General features: G+C 40.9%; 2 protein-coding genes across 2 annotated transcripts; both read left to right on the forward strand.

The window, feature by feature from the left end:
• The first annotated feature begins 622 nt into the window (after nt 1–622).
• adprhl1 (ADP-ribosylhydrolase like 1) lies at nt 623–8959 on the forward strand. Its single transcript, XM_085403489.1, has 8 exons — nt 623–1240; nt 2353–2517; nt 3763–3888; nt 4076–4216; nt 4313–4440; nt 4534–4666; nt 4751–4916; nt 6284–8959. The coding sequence occupies exons 1-8, from the start codon at nt 1027–1029 to the stop codon at nt 8358–8360; spliced, it is 3150 nt and encodes a 1049-aa protein (XP_085259615.1). The 5' UTR covers nt 623–1026; the 3' UTR covers nt 8361–8959.
• A 2508-nt stretch (nt 8960–11467) lies between these two features.
• Nucleotides 11468–18851, forward strand: grtp1a (growth hormone regulated TBC protein 1a). The gene is made up of 8 exons (XM_085403496.1): nt 11468–12023; nt 13813–13964; nt 14046–14204; nt 15113–15237; nt 15926–16022; nt 16623–16795; nt 18106–18291; nt 18410–18851. The coding sequence occupies exons 1-8, from the start codon at nt 11953–11955 to the stop codon at nt 18500–18502; spliced, it is 1056 nt and encodes a 351-aa protein (XP_085259622.1). The 5' UTR covers nt 11468–11952; the 3' UTR covers nt 18503–18851.
• The last annotated feature ends 1228 nt before the right edge of the window (nt 18852–20079 follow it).

Genomic DNA, 20079 nt, shown 5'->3' on the forward strand with positions numbered 1-20079 from the left:
AATAATAATAATAATAATAATAATACATTTGTGTTATATAAAAGTTGTTTATGTCCAGTTGCACTTAACACAAACCCAGCACAGTGATTTCAGAGATGTTTTTAAAAAAATCAGCAGGAAATGGGAGGGGAGAAAACATCCTCCTGCTGAGGACGAGTTGCCCATCATGTTTGAGTGTATGTAAAATGGCTACTTGTTAACAGTTGCCTCTTATCAACTTGCATTCCTGCTGTATATCATCATGATCATTGTTCTTCTGGTAATGCTTTGTCTAGTGTTACTCTGAGTATAATAATAAGGGCAGCTGATGAATGTAAATAAGGGTTGGGTGTGGCACATTTGTGTAATTTGCAGTCAACCAAGTAGGGATTAAAGAAACTGAGAACAGGTCTCTACCAGTGCACATAACTGAAGCATAGATCAGCTGCTGATGTCAGAGGAGGTGATGAATAAAGATGCTTAAAACACTGAAGGAGGGATTAAAGTGTTGAGCTCTTGAGCTTATATGGTATCAGGGGGTCACTGATGCTCCCCTCTTACTCCTCTCTCATGGGACAGGAGGATTCTCAACAAGGTCCAGCACCAGCTGACAAGCTTGCACTCGAGCCCACAGCACATTCGCATCCTCTCCAGTGTGTCCGGCCCCTGTTACCATTCCACACCAAGCCACCCAGCTTTTCGGCTTTGGTACCGGGGGGATTGCCTTTTTAGGAGACACCTGATCACTCACCACCGCCCAGCTCAATGAAGCTGAGGCTGATAACACGATGCTTTCGTGTTTGCCCGCCCTTAAGAGTTTGTCTGCTAGAAACTAATGAGAAACTACAAGAGAGCTGCGAGGATGGGGAAGGCAGTAGAGCTCTGATGTGTCACGAACAAAGGAAAATGGGAGTTTTGACAAAAACCTCGAGAGCTGGAGAAGCTTTTTGAACTTCTTTAGGATGTTTTGGGGGAAGAAAGTTTGATCTGTTTCTTGTTTTTTGAGGTAGTAAAGTACACCTAAAAGGACCCAGATCAAAAAGCAGCATGGAGAAATTCAAGGCAGCCATGGTTTTAAGTGCTGCAGGAGATGCCTTGGGCTACAGAAAGGGCCGTTGGGAAAGGTGCACCTCGGGAAAGATAATCCAAGAGGAACTGGCCTCTCTGGGGGGACTGGCGGCCCTAAAACTGGATCCTGATAACTGGCCCCTAAGTGATGCTGCGCTGATGCACATGACCACAGCAGAAGCACTTGTAACAGGTACGTTTGGGATTAATGACAATTAGGATTTATGATTGTGATTCTGATCAAGATAAAAACACATATTTTACACCCAACTTCACAGAAAACCAATAATGGTCCGTCTTTTTGTGTTCACGGACGCAACCCTGATTTGATGCAAAAATAGACACGTAGCATCTGGCCTGTTCAGACTGGCTCTAATCTCTCTGTGCTCAGAGGGACCAGAATAGCTGCTTCTATACGGGCAAAGGAAGCTGCTAATCACGTTTTGGCAAATCAAAACTGAGTGACAAAACCTCACATACCCTGATCCATCTCTGCCACAAGTTTCCAGGACAGAAGAGTCCAAAATAGACTACTTTGGAAAAGCCTGTCCTCTGCTCCGCTGTCGGGAACAATAGCAGGCCTGACTCCTCTGTAATCTGCTGGTATCATGTGTGCCTGCAGATGTGGCTCAAAGCCAGTGACAGTGGTCCTGAGAAAGAATGGTGATGACATATTTTGAGATTAGCAAGCTCTATTTAGCAACAATCCAACATGCCTGCACATATGCACTTATGCACACATACACACAGCAGCCAGATAACAGCACATGGAGTGTAATGTATGCTGCGCTTCTCAATGTTTGCCCTGTCACTGGACTTACAGGGACAAAGTAAAAGCAAATGTTACAGCAATTATTACTCATTAAAGTAATTACATTACACAGTCTTCTTTAAAGCAGTGAGTAAAAATTAAATCTGAAAGAAAATAGTTCATATTTTCCCAGCACCTTCTTTCCACACATGCATTGGAGTGGACAGACTTCTTTATGAGTGAAGGTCTGAGTCCTTCATCACAAGTTATGAATCACTGACTAAAAGGTGGTTCTTCTCTGTCCACACGGACACTCTCTAATCCACACACACACATGTACAGTCCACAGATTCTAGCACACTGTCTGCGGGCTCTGCTTGTGGCTCCCAGTTGACCTCATAGTGTGTGGAAGTGACTCCATGCACGCCGCTGCTAATCAGCAGTGTGGCAGGCTGAGGCTAAATTTAGCTCATCAAAGCACCACTCAGCTCATCTTCCACGCCAGGCATGAATGACTTTGACTCGGGGGTTTGTGTGTGTGTGTGTGTTTCCAGATTACTGGTGTCTGGAGGACCTGTACAGAGAGCTGGTGCGTCTCTACGTTGAAGCCGTGGTGTCTCTCCAGGGCCGAGTCCCTGATCCCGCCACAGTGGAGAACTGTGCTCATCTCAAACCTTACAACTTTCTGCTTGCCTGGCACACACCTTTCAATGAAAAAGGTCACTGGAGATTTTAAATATATATATATGTAAATTGTATTTTAGAGTTCATGATCACATACGGTTCACATGCAGTCATCATGGATTTGTAATAATTTCTTGTTCTAATGTTCCAGGTTGGAATGATTGTAAGTTTGAATTTATTTTCTGTAATTCACACAGGGTCAAAAGTATACATACAGGCTCACTTATGTCTTTAAACTTGACAAGGTCTATTAACTTCTTGCTAGTGATCATGGTTGACTGTAACAGGTAGTTTCTCTTTGTGAGAATAAAAAGGATTTATTTGACAGGACTCACTGGATTGACCAATACTCAAAACAATGGGGAACTCCAAGGAACTCAGTGAAGATATTAAAGGGGGGAACTGAAGATTTATACAAGCTGAAAAGGTCTCTTGGAGATATTTCTAAAACAAACTGCAGAATCCAGGATCATCAGTTCAAGCAACTGTATGTAAATACAAGGAACCACCAAGGCTCGAGCCTAGCAGATACAGAAAACTGCTGGAACACCAGCTTCGTCATCCACAGCGAAGCCAGTTTTACATCGCCTGTGATCGAAAGGGTGCAGACCAAGAAAGAAGTGCCTTCTCCAAAACCAACACCTTTAAGCTGGACTAAAATATGCAGCTGTCCACATAGACAAGCTAAATCTCTTCTGGAGAAAAATTTTATTTGACCACAATGACAAGGACAAATGTAAGAACACTGTACCAACTGTCAGGCATGGTGGTGGTAGCATCATGCTCTGGAGCTGTTCCTCCCAGGAATAATAGTACATTGCACAAAGTGGATGAACGAAGGAGAACTACCTCCAAATTCTTCAACTTCACCTAAAATCAACATCTTGCACAGTTAAATGAATTCTGCCAATAAGAGTGGTCAAATATTCAGACACAAATATGCCAGAAGTTTGTTGACGGCTGCCAAAAACTTGTTGAGATGCAACTCGCTAAGGGACACTTAACAAAATATTAGTGGGGGTGTATTTATATATATTTGACCCTGTGTAGATTGAATTTATTTTGGTTTTTGTCCAAACTTGTGCACCCAGTTTTTTTTTTAAAGTTAGTAAACATGCTGTACAATCATTTGACCTTGGACAAAGAACAGTTCAAAGAAATTAAAAGCCTCAAAGTACCATGACATTCATACCCATGATGAGCTTATGTACGTAAACTTCTGACCACAGTGGTTGATACAGTACAGAAACGTGTATCTGGATACATGTCTCCATGTTCAGGGTCTGGGTTCGGTGCAGCTTCCAAGGCCATGTGTGTGGGCATGAGATACTGGCAACCAGAGAGATTAGATAGCTTGGTGGAGGTCAGCATTGAAGCTGGAAGAATGACTCACAACCACCCTACAGGTGACGATGTTAACAGCTTCTAATCCTAAGAAATCTGTCACAGGCAGATAATTAAGCTGCTGTTTGACTGCGTAGTATTTCTATTTTAGCAGCAAGAACACAAATTTATTATGGATGTAACTGGTGAGCCTGAGCTATCAGCAGACTGATCAGGCGAAGTGTCTTGTGATCTCATTTGTGGCTTCAGGCTTTCTAGGTTCCCTGACAACGGCACTATTTGCATCCTACGCCATCCAGGGAAAACCTCTTGTGACATGGGGTCGTGAGCTCTTGAAGGTCATCACACGAGCTGCAGAGTACTGCAGGAAAACCATACGGCACATGGCAGGTTAGGCCGGGCCTGTCTGTGGTATGAAAGAAAAAGCATTTAATATGTGCACAAATGTCTGTGAAAGTTGATGTGTGAATGTGTATTCTAATGCAGAGTATCAGGAAAACTGGTTCTACTTTGAGGCCAAGTGGCAGTTTTACCTTGAAGAGCGAGAGATTGATAAGGAGGGACACAACAAAGCTTTGTTCCCTGATCGCTATGATGCTGAGGAAACAGACAAAGTAAGGCTTTTCTTTCAGAATTTCATGCCAATAGATGATAGTTCCTAACAGGCATGTTGCATGCCCGTTAACTCTGTTTTTCTGTCAGTACAGATGTACAAGCGTTGGAGTTCAGAGGGCCGCGCAGGCCGGAGAGGCCACGATGCCCCCATGATTGCCTATGACGCTCTTCTGGCCGCAGGAAGTGACTGGGCTGAGCTGTGCAAACGAGCCATGTTCCACGGAGGTGTGAGCTACAGCTCTGAGGTCCTTCACAGTGCTATGAAAGTGATATTTAGTGTAACTCATACTCTTTGTAACTTAATTATAGGTGAGAGTGAAGCCACGGGCCTGATTGCGGGATGTCTTTATGGCCTCCTGCACGGCCTGAGCCAGGTTCCCCCAGGTCTGCACCAGGATGTGGACAAAAGAGAACGCCTGGAGGAGCTGGGAGAGGCGCTGTTCAAGGCATCATCTGCAGAGAAATGCATAGACAAGTAATCCTGATATTCACTGGCCTGAACTCTGCTGGCTAGCAGCGACTCTGCACATCACTCTAGTAGTTTTAAGTTGTAGCCTGCTTCCTCCTTACTACTTTTGTCGTGCTATCCTTGGTTTTCCTTGGATCAGTATGTACAGATCTAGTTGCAGATCTGTCATGAATAACCTTTTATTATGGGTCACACTATCCAGCGTACAAAGCTGAGAGGAATGCTTTGTGTGGGATTGTCTGTTATCTGTCAGTCTAATATTCAGTTGATGGTAATGCAACACCTTAAGTGCCATGGAAAAGTATTTGACGCTTCCCCTGTGTGAAAAAGTATTTGGGCCCCTTGTTGAATCATAATTAACCACAGGCATGATTACTGGCAGACCTGTTAAAAAATGACTTAAATAGAACCTGTCCGAGAAAGTGAAGTAGGCTAAAAGATCTCAGAAAGCAACACTAAAGAAACAGCTGAGAGACTTCTATCAGTCTGGAAAGGGTTACAAAGCTTAAAGCTTTAGGATCCCAACGAAACAAGCTTTGAGCCATTATCCGCAAATGGAAAAAACTTGGAACAGTGGCGAACCTTCCCAGAAATGGCCGGCCTACCAAAATTACTCCAAGAGCGCATCAACGAGTCATCCAGGAGGTCACAAGGGAGCAAATATTCTTTTCACAGCACTCTAGTACCTCACATACTAACGACTAATGACATGCCTCAATTATACTGAAATGACAGAGCAGTGGGGGAAAAAAAGGTTATTTTATAACCTGCTTTAACATGAACTATGTACTTTTTAGTCCAGATTAAATGTATTTTTAGCGCATGTGAGATGTGGTTGGGATGATTTTAACGTTTTTAAGTCATAGAATATTAATTTTGTGTTCTAATACCGTGATTATTATTGATGCTCTTGTCAGCAGCACATTGTCAAAGCACCTCTACACAGTTAATATTAAAATGACGTGACAATTAAAGTGTAGTTATATCACACGTAAAGTGCCCAGCTCTCTTTGTCGCCTTAATTTGATGCACAGCTTCATAATTCTATCAGACTTCCTTCTTGTTACACAAATCGCCCTCACAGTTTCCTGAACTAATTATCTAATTCATGCTGCCTTGCTACCAGTCTGGACATTTTGCTACGGGGTTAAAATGACTGCTGGAACTCCCATTTACAGCAAAAGTATTGTTTTTTTGTTGTTGGTTTCTTTTGCTTGCTGGTGAAATAAAACATGAAATCAAAGACATGCAGTTCTAAAGCACTTATTCTGGCGATTACTCCCTTAAAGCTAACTCTAATGTCCCCCCTTCTCTGCTGTAACGACTGCGCTTAAACAATAGTGGTGGTTTTACATGTCCTCTATTCTCTGTAGACAAAACTCTCAGAAAACTGCTAACATCCCGGATGCCAGTATGTTGAAGAAGTTGATTAGAGATCCAAAATGCCGTCCGGTGCTCCGTGGGATTCTCGAGAGTCTCCTGCAATACCTGACACAGGATCTGCCCAAGTGGATCACCAGAAATAGAAACTCGGAAAAGCCAGATGTAGATAATATATCACAAAGAAACGCAAGAAACAAACATCGTTCTGAACCAAGAAATGAGTCTTCAGTGAAAATGGCTCAAATTCAGAGAAACTGTGAAATTGTTCACCTGCCTGAACCGGAAAAAATAACCAGAGGGAAAACTGCTGAGACAAGTTCAAACCTCTCGGAAAAGCGCTGGGTGGAGACGCAAAGAAACAAAGGAAATCATACAGCAGGAGACTTAATACCCCGACGCCTTACCACATTCCAGCTGCTCCAGTCCAAATTCATAAGATCCACACCCAAACCTCCCATCACCCATCAGAGGGAGGTGGGAACTCTCCCCTGCAGTAGAGGATTGCTGGGTAACATGAACCGAGACAGCGAGGATGGCACGCAGAAGAGGGAACGAGCCAAAAGACAACGGAAGAAAGAAGGCGGCGTGAAGGATATGGTGGCCAAGTTTGCCATGGCTGAGCAAAAAGAGCAGAAAGTGCTGAATAAACAGCCGGTCAAACCAAGACTCATTGGAAGAGGGATCCTCTTATCTTCCATTATGGAGAAGTTCGAGACCATGGCCACTGTGTGTCAGGGAAGTGATTTAAAGATTTCTCATGAAAGGAGTTCTCAAGGAGTCAAAGTGGCAGTTAATGTAAAAGACAAGGTAGCTTCTCTTGAAAGAGAACAGGAGGGCGTCCAAAGTGTCCACAAACCAAACACAGAGAATCAAATTCTTCTCGGGCCGGAGCCGAAAGAAGATGAAATTAGAAATGTGCAGGATGACAGGAAAGATCGGGCACACTCACACTCGGGTGACAGAAAAGATTTGACGGCAGAGCAAATGGGAGAGAAGAGCTTAGATGATGAGGTTTGCTGCTCATTAAAACATGTGAAGGCTCAAGCTTATGATTTCAGTGTCCAACGGGAAGAATGTGATGATGAAGAACATTGTAGCAACAACAGACTAAAATATGCACATGTAGAGCTGCTCTGTTCAGCTTCTGTGACAGAGTGGTCGTTCCCAGAACCTTACAGGCTCTTGCCTCAGGTAGAGTTTCCACTCAAGTGGCATGTGGTGACAATCAGGACCTGCTCTCCTGTGTGGTCCATGTGTGTAGATTCCTCTTTCGAGCAGTTAGAGCAGGAAATCAGTCCAAATAGTTCAGAATGCCCAAAACAGGACAAGACAGCGAGGATAACAACAGCTAGTCCTGGTGGAGATGTGCAACAGTCTCTCAGTGAATCAGCTGCAGGTGAATCCTCCATTGCTATAACCAAAGGCAATGCAAAACCCAGTATGAAGGAATTTTCTACACACGCACACATCGACACCAATCACAACATAGAAGCAAATCCCCGAAGACCTATGGCAGTTCAAAGCAGGTTGCCCAGGTATGTCATCCCACGTGTTTACAGTTTTGGTTATCAACAAGGTCCCGATCAGAATAATCCCTCCTCTCAATTAGCTCTGCCCCCACAAATCATAAATCCTATCGATCCACTTCCACCAACGCAATCTGATACGTCTTTGGCTGCTCTTAGCACTGCACTAAAGACGCTGGAGAACTTTCAAGACACTAACCCAAGCCTGCGTAATGGCATCAGCCTCCCTACACACAGAAGAGGAACAGCAGCAGAGGGTGAATCACAAGAAAGAGACGGGGAGGTCGAAGAGGAAACAAAAGCAGCAAAACCAGTGGACAGTAAAGGCACAAGTACGATGCAGAGCGTTCGACTTTTAGAAGATGCTGCCAGTAAGGAAACGTTTGAAGACAGTCAGGTCTCTGCTGTAACTTTACCTCAACACAAGAGAGAGGATGCAAAGCAGAGACCGAAGTACACGACAATCAACTACGGGGATCCATCAGTCAAGCAAACATATAAACCCAAAGTTATACGATTTACTGACACCTTCACGTTCTAGACTGATAAATTCATGTTTTCAGTTTGCCCTGACAATACTGACTTACAAATGAACCACCAGGTAACTAGTATTATTCAATTAATATTATAAACAGCAAATTAGCTGCAATCCACAGGCTCATACAAACTAGGAAAAAGTCAAAGTCTAGTGCCGTTGGGTATCTTCTGTCATATTTATGGTATATTACAACATACAATATCCCTCCCAAGAATACTAACATTTTTACTGATAGACCAAATGTGTGTCATGGTTGAGTTGTTGCCATTTAAATCTGTGCGCAGACAAACAACACTGATGTTACACTCATTTGTCTTTAAACTGCTTTTCTTTCTGAAGCTGTGGTCTGACTGAATTTACTGTAAATGTGCTCAATGAAATGTTCAGGAACTGTACAGTACACACTGCTGTTTAAGTTTAACTGTATTCTGTCTACATATTTTACATGCAATACCCCTTTAATGCAATATCCCTTCTATTTGTCCATGAATAAAATGAAACAACACAGTATTATATGTTAGTGAATCTAGGTTGTTCATTTCTTTTTTTCTAAATAAATGCAAAACAGGACAGGAGCAGAACTCTAAAAATCTAAATTTTCCATTTTCATATGTGTGTCATTCAGGTCACCGACAGCAAAATACAGCTGACTGGGTTAATGAAGTTCTTAGAACCTTAATAGTGCATCTTAATAATATTCATTCATTTGTATAGATTGTTGAGTATAACTGAGACAGAGGGAGGCAAAAGTGCTGTCCAAATCTGTTAGCCAGGTAGGTGACATGTTTGTAAAGTTTTGTATTTATATTATTTTAGAAAAATGGGCAAAGTGTTCTTTAACCTCCTAAGACCCAAACTCTTTTATGGCATGCATTTTTAATTTCTCATTGCTATTTGGGCTGATTGGGACCTAAAGAATGTAAAAACAAAGAATTACCAAAATTTGTTTTTGAGAAAAATGAGATCCACATATGAGGAGATTCGTTTCAGATGTTGATAGAACAGTGGCATAATGTCCTCCTAAGTGCATATCAGGCCCTTGTAGAGAGTATTTTGGTCTAGACGTCCCAAAATGTGATGTCCACATATGTGCCAGGTCATAGGAGGTTAAATACAATTTCAAAATGATTAAAAACTGAAATGTTAAAAATGTCAAAAAGTACTTTCTTTCGTGCATTTTAGCTAAGCAGTAAAAATCATGTGCTCCATCACTGAAGGACATGTGCAAACTCAAATTGTTCTTTATTGTTATTTTTAAGCTGTGTGGTTGTCAAAGGCCCTTTGACATAGACTAACATGGTTTACCTATTTAACTTACCAAGGGCACAAACACATGCCCTCATATGAACGTTTCAGGGTCATCAGAGTCTGTTCTGAAAATGTGGTGGTTTAATCTTGTTCAGTTCATTCTTCCTGTTCCCATGTGAAGACGCTGTTACAAGAACTGAACTGCTGCAAATGCACACTCTATATGGCTAACCATAGAGTAGCCTGTATTTTTATTTAGGTCTACCTTTAAAAAGTATTTGCTTTTGGTTGTTCAGACAAGAAAGAAAAAAGTGTGGTAACTTTGAAGCACTAAGAGTAAGTAGTATATACAGAGATGTGAACAGTCAAACAGGGCCTGGTAGGTCCGGATAGCTTTTTTCACCTTAATAAATGAAATCATCATTTAAAAGCTACATTTTATATTTACTCGGGTTATCTTTTTCTGATATTACAAATGTGCTTGATTGGAAACATTTAAATTTGACAAATACACAAATAATAAAATAATAATAAAAATAATGGGGGCAAATACTTTATCACAGCACTAGACAGGTTGTTGTAGAAAAGATAGAGGCTAACCTGTTCCATTTCCTGTACACCTCAAGGCTTACCCTCAGAGTTACTGGTGATAAAGAGCGTAGCTTCATTGTTACTGTGTTGAGAATAGTTAAAACTACAAATTTGGTGTGTCTTTAATGTAGATCCATTAAATGTCTAATATTAAGACTCAGTCATGCAACACAAACACATACTGATACTTCTGGCTGCTGTTTTGGTTAGGAATTTCTGTCATCATCAGCCTGGGTCAAATTATTATGACTGCTGCTTGTTTGTCGTTGCGTTTGCTGTCCACAGATTCAAAAATAGTCATGACTCAGCGCCTGTTCCTATGACATGACATATTAAAAATAGGTCCAGGTAGAAGAGCTGCATTAAACAGTCACAACAATATTATTGTTGTTTTGAAAGGCCTTCCTGGAAATCAGTTTTTTTTTTATCAAGGTTACCACAGCCATAAGAAGGAAGAGTGGTTTGATGACATCACAGAGACATAATATGACACTAGCTTGATGTTTATGCTGTTTTTATTTTTCAAGAGATTTCAAACTAGCCTTAAAAAGAGTGAATGTTATTTTAACCACTCATGGTACTTTTTGAACATGAATCTATGCTGAAGGAAGGACGACAAAAACTCAGGTAAACCGATTAATTTGATATACTTTGACACGTATTTACTTTGAGCTTGGCCTTTAATGTTTATTTATAGTTATTTTTGTAGTCCCGAGTCACCAAAACAGCATATATTAATTTAATTTCAGGCATATTTTGTACGACAGAGCGGCCCAACACGTGGCTACGTTCACCTGTGTGACGTGGCCTTGCAGGGAGAGCTGCTTACAATTTATGATGCTTTTACTTGCAGTAGGACACATTGGTACTTTTAAGACACCCTCGTTCCAGTGCACGAGTTCAAACAGTGTTTGGCTTATTATTATTATTTTTTATAAGTAAGTTTTAATTTGCTTATAAGTTTTTTATAAGCAAAAATATAGTGCGTATAGTGGAAAAATAGTAGCATTTTTAACTTTCCAGAAGAAAGGGTGTTTTACTTTTAAAGCAGTTATTATTGTGCGTTTCTATACCTGATGAGCAAAGCCTAACCTGATTTATTTCAAACCTTAGAACAATGCTTACATCTTCTCCTTTTCTTTTTCTACTTCTCTACAGCTCTGCATCGTATTCCCCCAAAGCCTCCTGAATGCAACATAGCTGATAGTTTGTCCCGTGAGAGCTTTGAAACGGGATGTTACGGAATCCCTCGAAAGCAGCATTACGGATTGATTGAAGCGCGTGTCCCGGGACATACGTCACATGTACGAGATCCTCCATGACAACGGGAGTGGAAGTTACCGAGCACCCGAGTGGCTTTTAGAGCGGGGATAGAAAAAAGGGAAACCGCAGTGTTTGCTTGTTAGCTGCACTCTATCGCGCCTGGGACCCGCAGCAACAGGTGCATGTAGATGGCGATAAAACTCGAGAAAAACTCTACTTTTTCACCAAACACGGTCTGACGGATGGGACGACACTAAACAACTTGTTAGTTCGCGCGAAAGACAAGAATGAGTCTCTCCCCAATTCCGGGGAAAAGCAGCTGTGTCTCAGCAGGTTTCCCACCGCTCGCACACATGGGGGAAAAAAGTCAGGCTTGGGGCTAACTTACCCTAACTTTGATTTTCTTGTTAACTGTGAGCTTTTTTTTTCTTTGGAGCAAACAACACGACGGATACATACAAGGGATATCACCGGAGCAGGACTAGAGGCGGTAATGGAGAAGAGCAAACCGAGCAACGGGAGCCGCTCCCCCGCCGACCGTGGAGCTAAAGACAGGGTGGACAGGTAACGTTGAAAAATGGTTAATAATCACAGAAAGCTTAAAACAAACAAATAAATAAATACGACTTGTTATTATTTTTCTGCTCTCAAAGTTAGTTGAGTTTCGTAAATCACGAAGCAGATATCACTTTGTTTATTTGAGCTGTTAGGTACTTCTGACGGTTACTGTAATAGTAGCTTAAACCTGACTAAAGCTAACATATATAAACAGGAGTCAGGTTATTAGTCAGTGTTAGCATCACAAAGATTTTGTTTTCAGGCCGCCAAAACTGATGTTGACTGTATTTAGTATTTTTATTTAGTATTTTTCCCCACCATGTTCACATATATCAAAAAGTGTCTACTGTGAGTACTGAAGTATTACAGAGTATTGTACGTGTGTAAAAAGCTTAGGATTAAATTACAATTACTTGAAGTTTACTCCACTGAATAACTGCCACGTTACTGAATTCACCCAAACTAATGCAGACCCATAATAAATCCCACCTTCATGAGAATTATAATGTTAATGCTTTGTTAACACTCTTCTACAGGGCTTTGTTAACTTTGACTTCATTGTAGTGGTCATTTGGAGGCTGTACTTTTGGATTTTACTTCGTCCTGTAAACATTATTACTCAAAAGCTACATATCGTACTGATTAATGGCTCCACGTTTTTATATTTGGATTCTACAAGAGTAGTTCTGAATAATTTACCGTAAAAAATAACCCTTACTTATCTTTTGCGCTGCCCTGGTGTCTGATTGGCTGCTCCTTACAAACAGATGGTTTGAATAGCGGTTGAGTGGGGTTTCTTTGCTCATAACCAGAGCAAGGTGCCTGTCATCATAAAGACCCAAGAGTAGAAAAAAAATGTCTGAAACTGAGGCTCTGAGCTTTCACAGACTCACTCCATGTTTACTATAAGCATGCACCACTGTAAGCATATATGTTTATGACAAAATAAGAAGCTGTATAAAGAGTTTACTCTCTAATGGAGAGTAAATTTAGAGCCATCACACTGATAATGAATCAACACCTTTTTACAAAATGTTGCTAACTCCCTATGAGAGGGATTTTTGTCAGCTGTGGTTTACAGTGAATAAGCTTCGTTTCGATGTACAGGTGGTGGTACTGATTGGAAACGCTCTTGAATTTACTAACGTTTATTTATATATATATATATATATATATATATACTCCATACTGCACATACAGTTGTTTACTGTATGTGAAGTGGAACTGTGAACACAAACCAGGATGACAAATCAGATGACACATTGGTAACATCAACACTGATACATCCAATGTCTGTGCTTACTGTTGCTTTGGCAATAAGGACACTCTCAGAGGAGAAACTTAACCTTTGCATGAAGATAATTTTAAAGTTTGTGTGTTTATTTTTCACTGTAAAGTAGTTTCTGCAAATCCAGACTCTTGTGTGACGGTGGAGTAGGAGCATTTCTTCTTCAAGGGACGACTTTGCTCTTGGGTTAATCAGATTATTGTGTTACCTAATTCGTAAGGTTGAGCCACCTACAGCCACAACTTCTTCACGTACTGTAGGACCAGATTACAGATGGAGCTATTGGTATTTATAAAACACAACATTAATAAAACAAAGCAATTTTTTGATATCTACTCAGCTTGTCTTGGCTCACGCTCAAAGAATCACAACACAAAGGTACACTTCCTGTTTAAATAAATGTTTTCCAGTTTGTTTGTTTTTTAAGCTTTGATGATGACGAGCCTGAAAACTATTTCGATAACTTGCTTCTTTGAAGTAGTTTGTAACTTTGTCCACTTTTCTCAGAGTGGATCCGTATGGCTTCAAGCGGTCAGAGGACTTTGATTATGAGTCATATGAGGAGCTCATGTCTGAGTATCTAGTTGTGCTCACCCGACGAGCCATCAAGTGGTCCAAACTACTGAAGGGCAAAAGCAAGGTGCAGAAGAATATGAAATGTGAGTATGAAAACAAAACACACTCACACAGTTCATAGTCCATAAATGTGAACTCAACATAAATACTCCCCTCTGTTCCAGTAAAGCGTTACGTACGCAAAGGAATTCCCAATGAGCACCGGGCTCTGATCTGGATGGCAGCCAGTGGGGCTCAAGATCAATTGGAGAGGAACCCAGGGCACTACCAGTCCCTGCTGGGAGCTGAGCACGACCCCAAACTTGTGGAGACCATCAAGACAGGTCAGCCTGTTCAGTTTCTCACTCAGAATATTTCACGTCTTCAGCAATAAGCTAAGGGTACAGCTTATTGCTGAAGATGTGAAATATTCTCCACCATTTAAATTATGATTGGCCAAAATTAATATTAGATTAACTTTTTGACACACAAACTTTAAGTATTTGCAATTAAAAGCTCTGTAAAATTTAGCTTTGTTGTGTCTTTGTCTTCATTTTAATATCTTTATTTATTTGTGAAATAAAAAATGAAATAAACCTCTACAGGCTTTGCGCACCTGGATTTCAGTGTTTTGGTTCTTTATTCCTTCAGGTTCTCCTAAACTCACAAAGCAACTCCTTAACCCTCTATTTCACTAGTACCTACTCAGCTCGACTCTATTCTGTTTCAGTGGTTTTTCATTACAATTGAGTACCACCACCTCAAAGTGCCTGGGGTTGTTAAAGCAACGCATGTGAAAGTCACTCAAATAATTTGCATGCAACACAGACGCAACACAATGGACCACATTGAGCGACTGTGGCTCTGGTGGTAGAGTGAATCGTCTACCAGTCGGTGAATCAATCCCCGACTTTGAGTTCTCAGTTGAGAGGCGCTATAAGAGTGCCGGTCCATTTACTATAATAATACCACCTCCGTGTTTCACCTTAGGGGTGTTTGTAGCCAAGTGGTGAGCAGTGCCTGGAAGAAATGCTTGGATTTCTGGTCATCAGAATGGAAACATTTTTCCATGTTTTCCGAGCCCGTTTCAGAATAAAAGACACAAAGTCCAAATATTCAAGTTAATGTTTAGACTGACACGGTCTCACATTTAAAAGCAGGGTTTCAGTTTCCTGCTCCTTATCTGTTACAGCGTGTATACAAACACTCCACACACAGTGTGATCGGTGTCCTTGTGGTCTCTCGTTTTCAGACTTGAACAGAACATTCCCGGAAAACATCCACTTCCACAAGACGTCAAACCCATGTATGCAGAAAGCTCTGTACAATGTGCTGCTGGCCTATGGACACCACAATCCAGCTGTGGGCTACTGTCAGGTACGGCTCAGCGCCACAGATTCTACCCTGATGTGGATTTTGAATAATATTTAAGGAATGATAATGTAATGAGGTAAAGCAAAAAATCTAGTATTATTATTCTGTGATATTAGTTTGGATTTCAGCAAAGCCACCTTGCGTTGGTCCATCATTTAAGAGTTGTGCTGCGGGGTTAAAATGTACAGTAATGTAAACTGTAAATAAAAACAGCAGTTTTTATCCTTAATGAAGTTACTTTATCATCAACACTTACCAATAATTTGCCTCTGTGTCCAGAAAGAGGCTTTATGTGTCTATGCCAACTGACTGTGGTTATTATTAGCATATGAAAGCCAAATTCCATTCACCAGATCATATCGTTAGCTTCATAGCATAATTGCCTAAGTCATTTGACTAAGTCAATGACTTAGGCACTTATGCTATGAAGCTAACGATATGCAACTTGGTTTGCAATTTAAACAAGGGTGTGTTGATGTTACATTTGTTGCCAGGCATAAATAGAATCCATTTATCTTTAATTATACTCAGTGGTTGTTGTTTTTTTTTTTTCTTAATTCCCATTCAGTCAGTGTACACTTACTGCTCTGTGCCCTAGATGCTTTATTAAAGAGCTCTTCTGTCTGATACAGTGTGCTCAGGCAGGATTACAGGACTCATGTGAAACCTAACTGTGTGTCTTTGGCTTCAGGGGATGAACTTCATCGCTGGGTATCTACTCATCGTCACAAAAGATGAAGAGAAATCCTTCTGGCTGATGGAGGCACTGCTCGGCAGAATTTTACCAGGTGAGTGTTTCTGTGCATTCACTTACTGCCACTCTGAGCCCTGTGCTATGAAGCACGTTCAATATAACCAGTGTGTCTCAATTTAGTATCTAGTACTACATGTGTGCCCTTTAAGAGCTTTAGTCAGTAAGACTGTAAAATATGTGCTGTAAAAACGTTTTGCCCATTTTAAGCCTGTAAAGAAAGCTGAAGCAATAAAATTGCACCTGTGAAACTATATTTACTGATGCTCATCAGGGAAACAGTAGAAGTTACCTTGGCAATATAACGTAGTATAAAGTGAACCAGCTTCAAATTACAGAAACCCCAGGGTTAACCCGGAAGTTATGCGGATAAGTTGAAATCCTGCTTTGTAGTACAGACCCGATCTTGTGACAGGTGTGTATGCGTCCAGGCCCTTTGGGTACCAGTGCTGTAGGCTAAGAATAATCCTATCACGTGGCCTCTGTGTGTGGCTTCAGAGCTGCACTCTTTTCATTTGGATCTTGTAGTCAAACAAGAAATGTTTATTAAATTTACATTTAAGCTCTTCATTCAGGTGTTGTATTGCATATATTGCTTTGTTCTTATCAACGATGTGTGTCTGCGTTGTGGTTACAGACTACTACAGTCCAGCCATGCTGGGTCTGAAGACAGATCAGGAGGTGTTAGGGGAGCTGGTGAAGGTAAAAATCCCGCCAGTATGGCAGATCATGGTGGACCATAACGTCATGTGGACCCTGGTGGTCTCCCGGTGGTTCATCTGTCTCTACATAGACATCTTGCCTGTAGAGGTGAGTGTGTCTGTGATCAGCGTTTCATACTCATGATCCAACTCCTATCAGTACTGCCACAAAACTTTTTTTTTTTTTTTATTATTGACATGTAGTTGTAATATCTGAAAAATAGTCAGATTATTTACTAAATACTCGTGCTTCATCACAGCCTTTTTTTTTTTTTTTTTTTTTTTTTTAGTGGGTTTCGATAAAAATGACAACTTTTGTTTTATTCCTTGTGTTTAATTAATCCAGTGCAGCTAACCCACTTTATACAGCAGTCTTTATTGTTTCTGTCTCCCTCTGTTGACCTTCAGGAGGGTGTGAGCTGCTATGTTTGTTCCCCAGATACAACTGCTGTAGGAGGGTGTAACACTTGCAGAGAAAGTGGAAAATAACAAGTTGGATGTGAAAAATGAAAGGAAAAGAAAATTCTCCCCACTATTTTGCACCTCTCTACATTAAAAAAAGACACTAGAAATACAGAAAATAGTCAAATTTGTATTTGCATTTTTAGCAGCAGTGCTGAGGAAACTACAAAATTATTACAAGTAACTGCTTGTTTTTGTAAATGCATAAATATGTAAAAGCACCACAATTTATGGCAAAGTTACTGTGAGCTTTGTCCAGGTGGGTCAAATCTGCATGCACCAACTTCTCTGAACAAACAGCAGTGGTGAGATGGCCGCTGTGTGAGCACTGCCGCTGTACACGTGCTCTATGCACATGTGTGTGGAGGTGACCTCACATTACATTACACAGCAGGGAAGAAATGGTAAAGGTAAAATAGTTTATAAAATAAATGACTTTTTTAAGCCAATGCTGTTTGTAGTTTCTGTAGTTAATTATACACAAATGGCAAAAGAAGTAATTAAACGGCTTTTGAACCACTATGCAAGTCTGAATGTAGCTGAACTGCCAGCAGAGTCAAACACCTCCTTTTCTCTAGTGTCAGAAATGATACCTGAACAGGAAGAGTTTGGGGGTGATGTGAAGTTTTCCTTCATCCACTGTTACAAACATCTACCATGAAAAATGCTTAAAAATAAAAGTTAAGAGCTTAAAAACACTGGAAATTTTTTTAAGGTAAATTGAAAAGGAGGTGAAAATTGTACTTGCCTTCATTACATCTACTAAAGTTAATAAAGACAGCTGATTCTAATTGAGCAGGAGGCCTGTTTGACCCTGCAAACTACTGCAAAAATGCTGTTAACCTACATTAATACTTCCCAAGCTCTGTTCAGTAGAACCTTTTACATATGGTTTACTCTTCATGTTGTGCACTACTTTGTTGTTGGGATTCAGTGCTTTGCTGCTGCTTTTCCCAGACTGTTCTGCGGATCTGGGATTGTTTGTTCTACGAGGGCTCGAAAATCCTGTTCCGCGTAGCTCTGACTCTGATCCATCACAACCAGGATCTGATTCAGCAGTCCCAGTCACTGCCAGATGTCTGCCAGAGCTTCAAGCAGATCACACACGGACCATTTGTAGAGGAGTGCCACACATTCATGCAGGTAAAGACCCCTACAACTCTTAAAAATCATCATGAGTCATTTTACGGGATGAAAGATTAGAGATATTACTTTTCCTTTTTAGTAATCCTTTAATCCCCGTTTCTCTTGCCTTTCCTAGAAAATCTTCACTGAACCAGGAAGTCTCTCCATGGCAACCTTGACTAAGCTCCGGGCGACCTGTCGCTCTCGTATCACTGCTGAAGAATCCTGACCTCTCCCTGTTACTTAAATTCAGCACTCATTCCAGCAGACGTTTGCACTTTTTTTATTTTTTATTTAAACTGAGTCACTGTGACTGCTGTACATACTGTGTGTGAAACAAACACGCAGCAGTGTAAATATGTGATTAATATTCTTAGGTCTGTGCTGTATGAAATGGTTGTGTAGTTTGGTAAACATTTCCTTTTGTTTAAACATGAAATTCTGCACTTTAGTCTAGAAAATGAGTCACGGTGAAGAAAATGCTTAGCAGTAAATGTTCAGGTGTGATGAGTTGTACACTATACATAGCTGGAAGAACCTGTCTACTGTATTTCACATTAAAATCCATCAAGAGTATATACAGTGATTGTTCAATTAAATAGAAAGTTGACATTCAATACTGGTACAATGTTGTAATATAGTATGAATAAGTGATTAATCTAAGGTGTTGCAGTACAGTAAGTTAAAGGGGTGGATTTCCCCCCCCCTCACAATTGTGTTCAGGGGTCTCTTTAACAGTTAAACAGTTTAAGTTCTAGTTTGACTGATTAGAGTTGGTTCAATATGTTCTTGAGTAAAATTGTGGATAATGAAAAGTATCATCATAACGAACCAGTCTGTAATACAACAAAAATCTCTCAGCTGAATATTTAACATACACCTGAGTAACCAGCTTTGAGTTAAAAATAATAATTAAAGCTGCAAGCAGCGTTATGAGGGCCCTCGCACCCCGGCGTGTCGAGCCATGCCCAACTTCGAAAACCAGCACGTCCGATCTCATGTCACATTGATGGAATTCATGCATTCAACCACCAGCTAACATTTAATCTCATTCTACCACGATTATAGTCGTCCCACTAGGTGGCGCTCTAACCATTACTGACAAATGGCATACCAAACATTTCCGACCTCAAGTCTCATCAAATCTGCGACCTTTGGGAGAGATTGGACATTGTGTTTTTGAGTGACAGCAGATTACTGCTCTTTGGCGAGTGATTGAAACTCCACGTGTCGCCATGACCACCCCGTTTCCCGGAACGTAAAAAGCTTCGCAATTTAACATCACAGAGGTCTTTAGATTCGACACACAAGAGATAGCTTCAATCTGACGAAATCCCTTGGAGGAGTTCGTTAAAGTACGGTGCCTGAAAAGAGGGGAAAATGGCACCAAAATTACACATTAATTTTAAAATGGCTGACTTCCTGTTGGATTTGGGATATTGCTCCAAGAGACTTTTTGTACATCTTGATATCTTCCATAAGCTTACAAGGTCTCAGACTCATAGATAAAACACAGAGCAGGGGCTGTGGTTTTGAAATTTTGTAGGGGGCGCTGTGTAGCCATTTTGCGCTATTCAATGAAAATGATCACATAAAAACAAAGCTTTCATCACATTGGAGGTGTGGGCCAAATTTCCAAGCCCCACAAAAGCCACTTCATCTTTCACGGTGAACTGCGCAGCCACCAGGGTGCGCAGTTCACCGTGGTGGCTGCGCCGTTCAGATTTTAAACTGAACGGCGCAGCCACCAGGGTGCGCAGTTCACCGTGGTGGCTGCGCCGTTCAGTTTAAAATCTGGTACTAATC

This window comes from Rhamphochromis longiceps, linkage group LG1 (assembly GCF_057381845.1).
Source record: "Rhamphochromis longiceps isolate RC_006_pf linkage group LG1, R_longiceps_female_GT1.1, whole genome shotgun sequence".
NCBI classification, from domain to species: Eukaryota; Metazoa; Chordata; class Actinopteri; order Cichliformes; family Cichlidae; genus Rhamphochromis; species Rhamphochromis longiceps.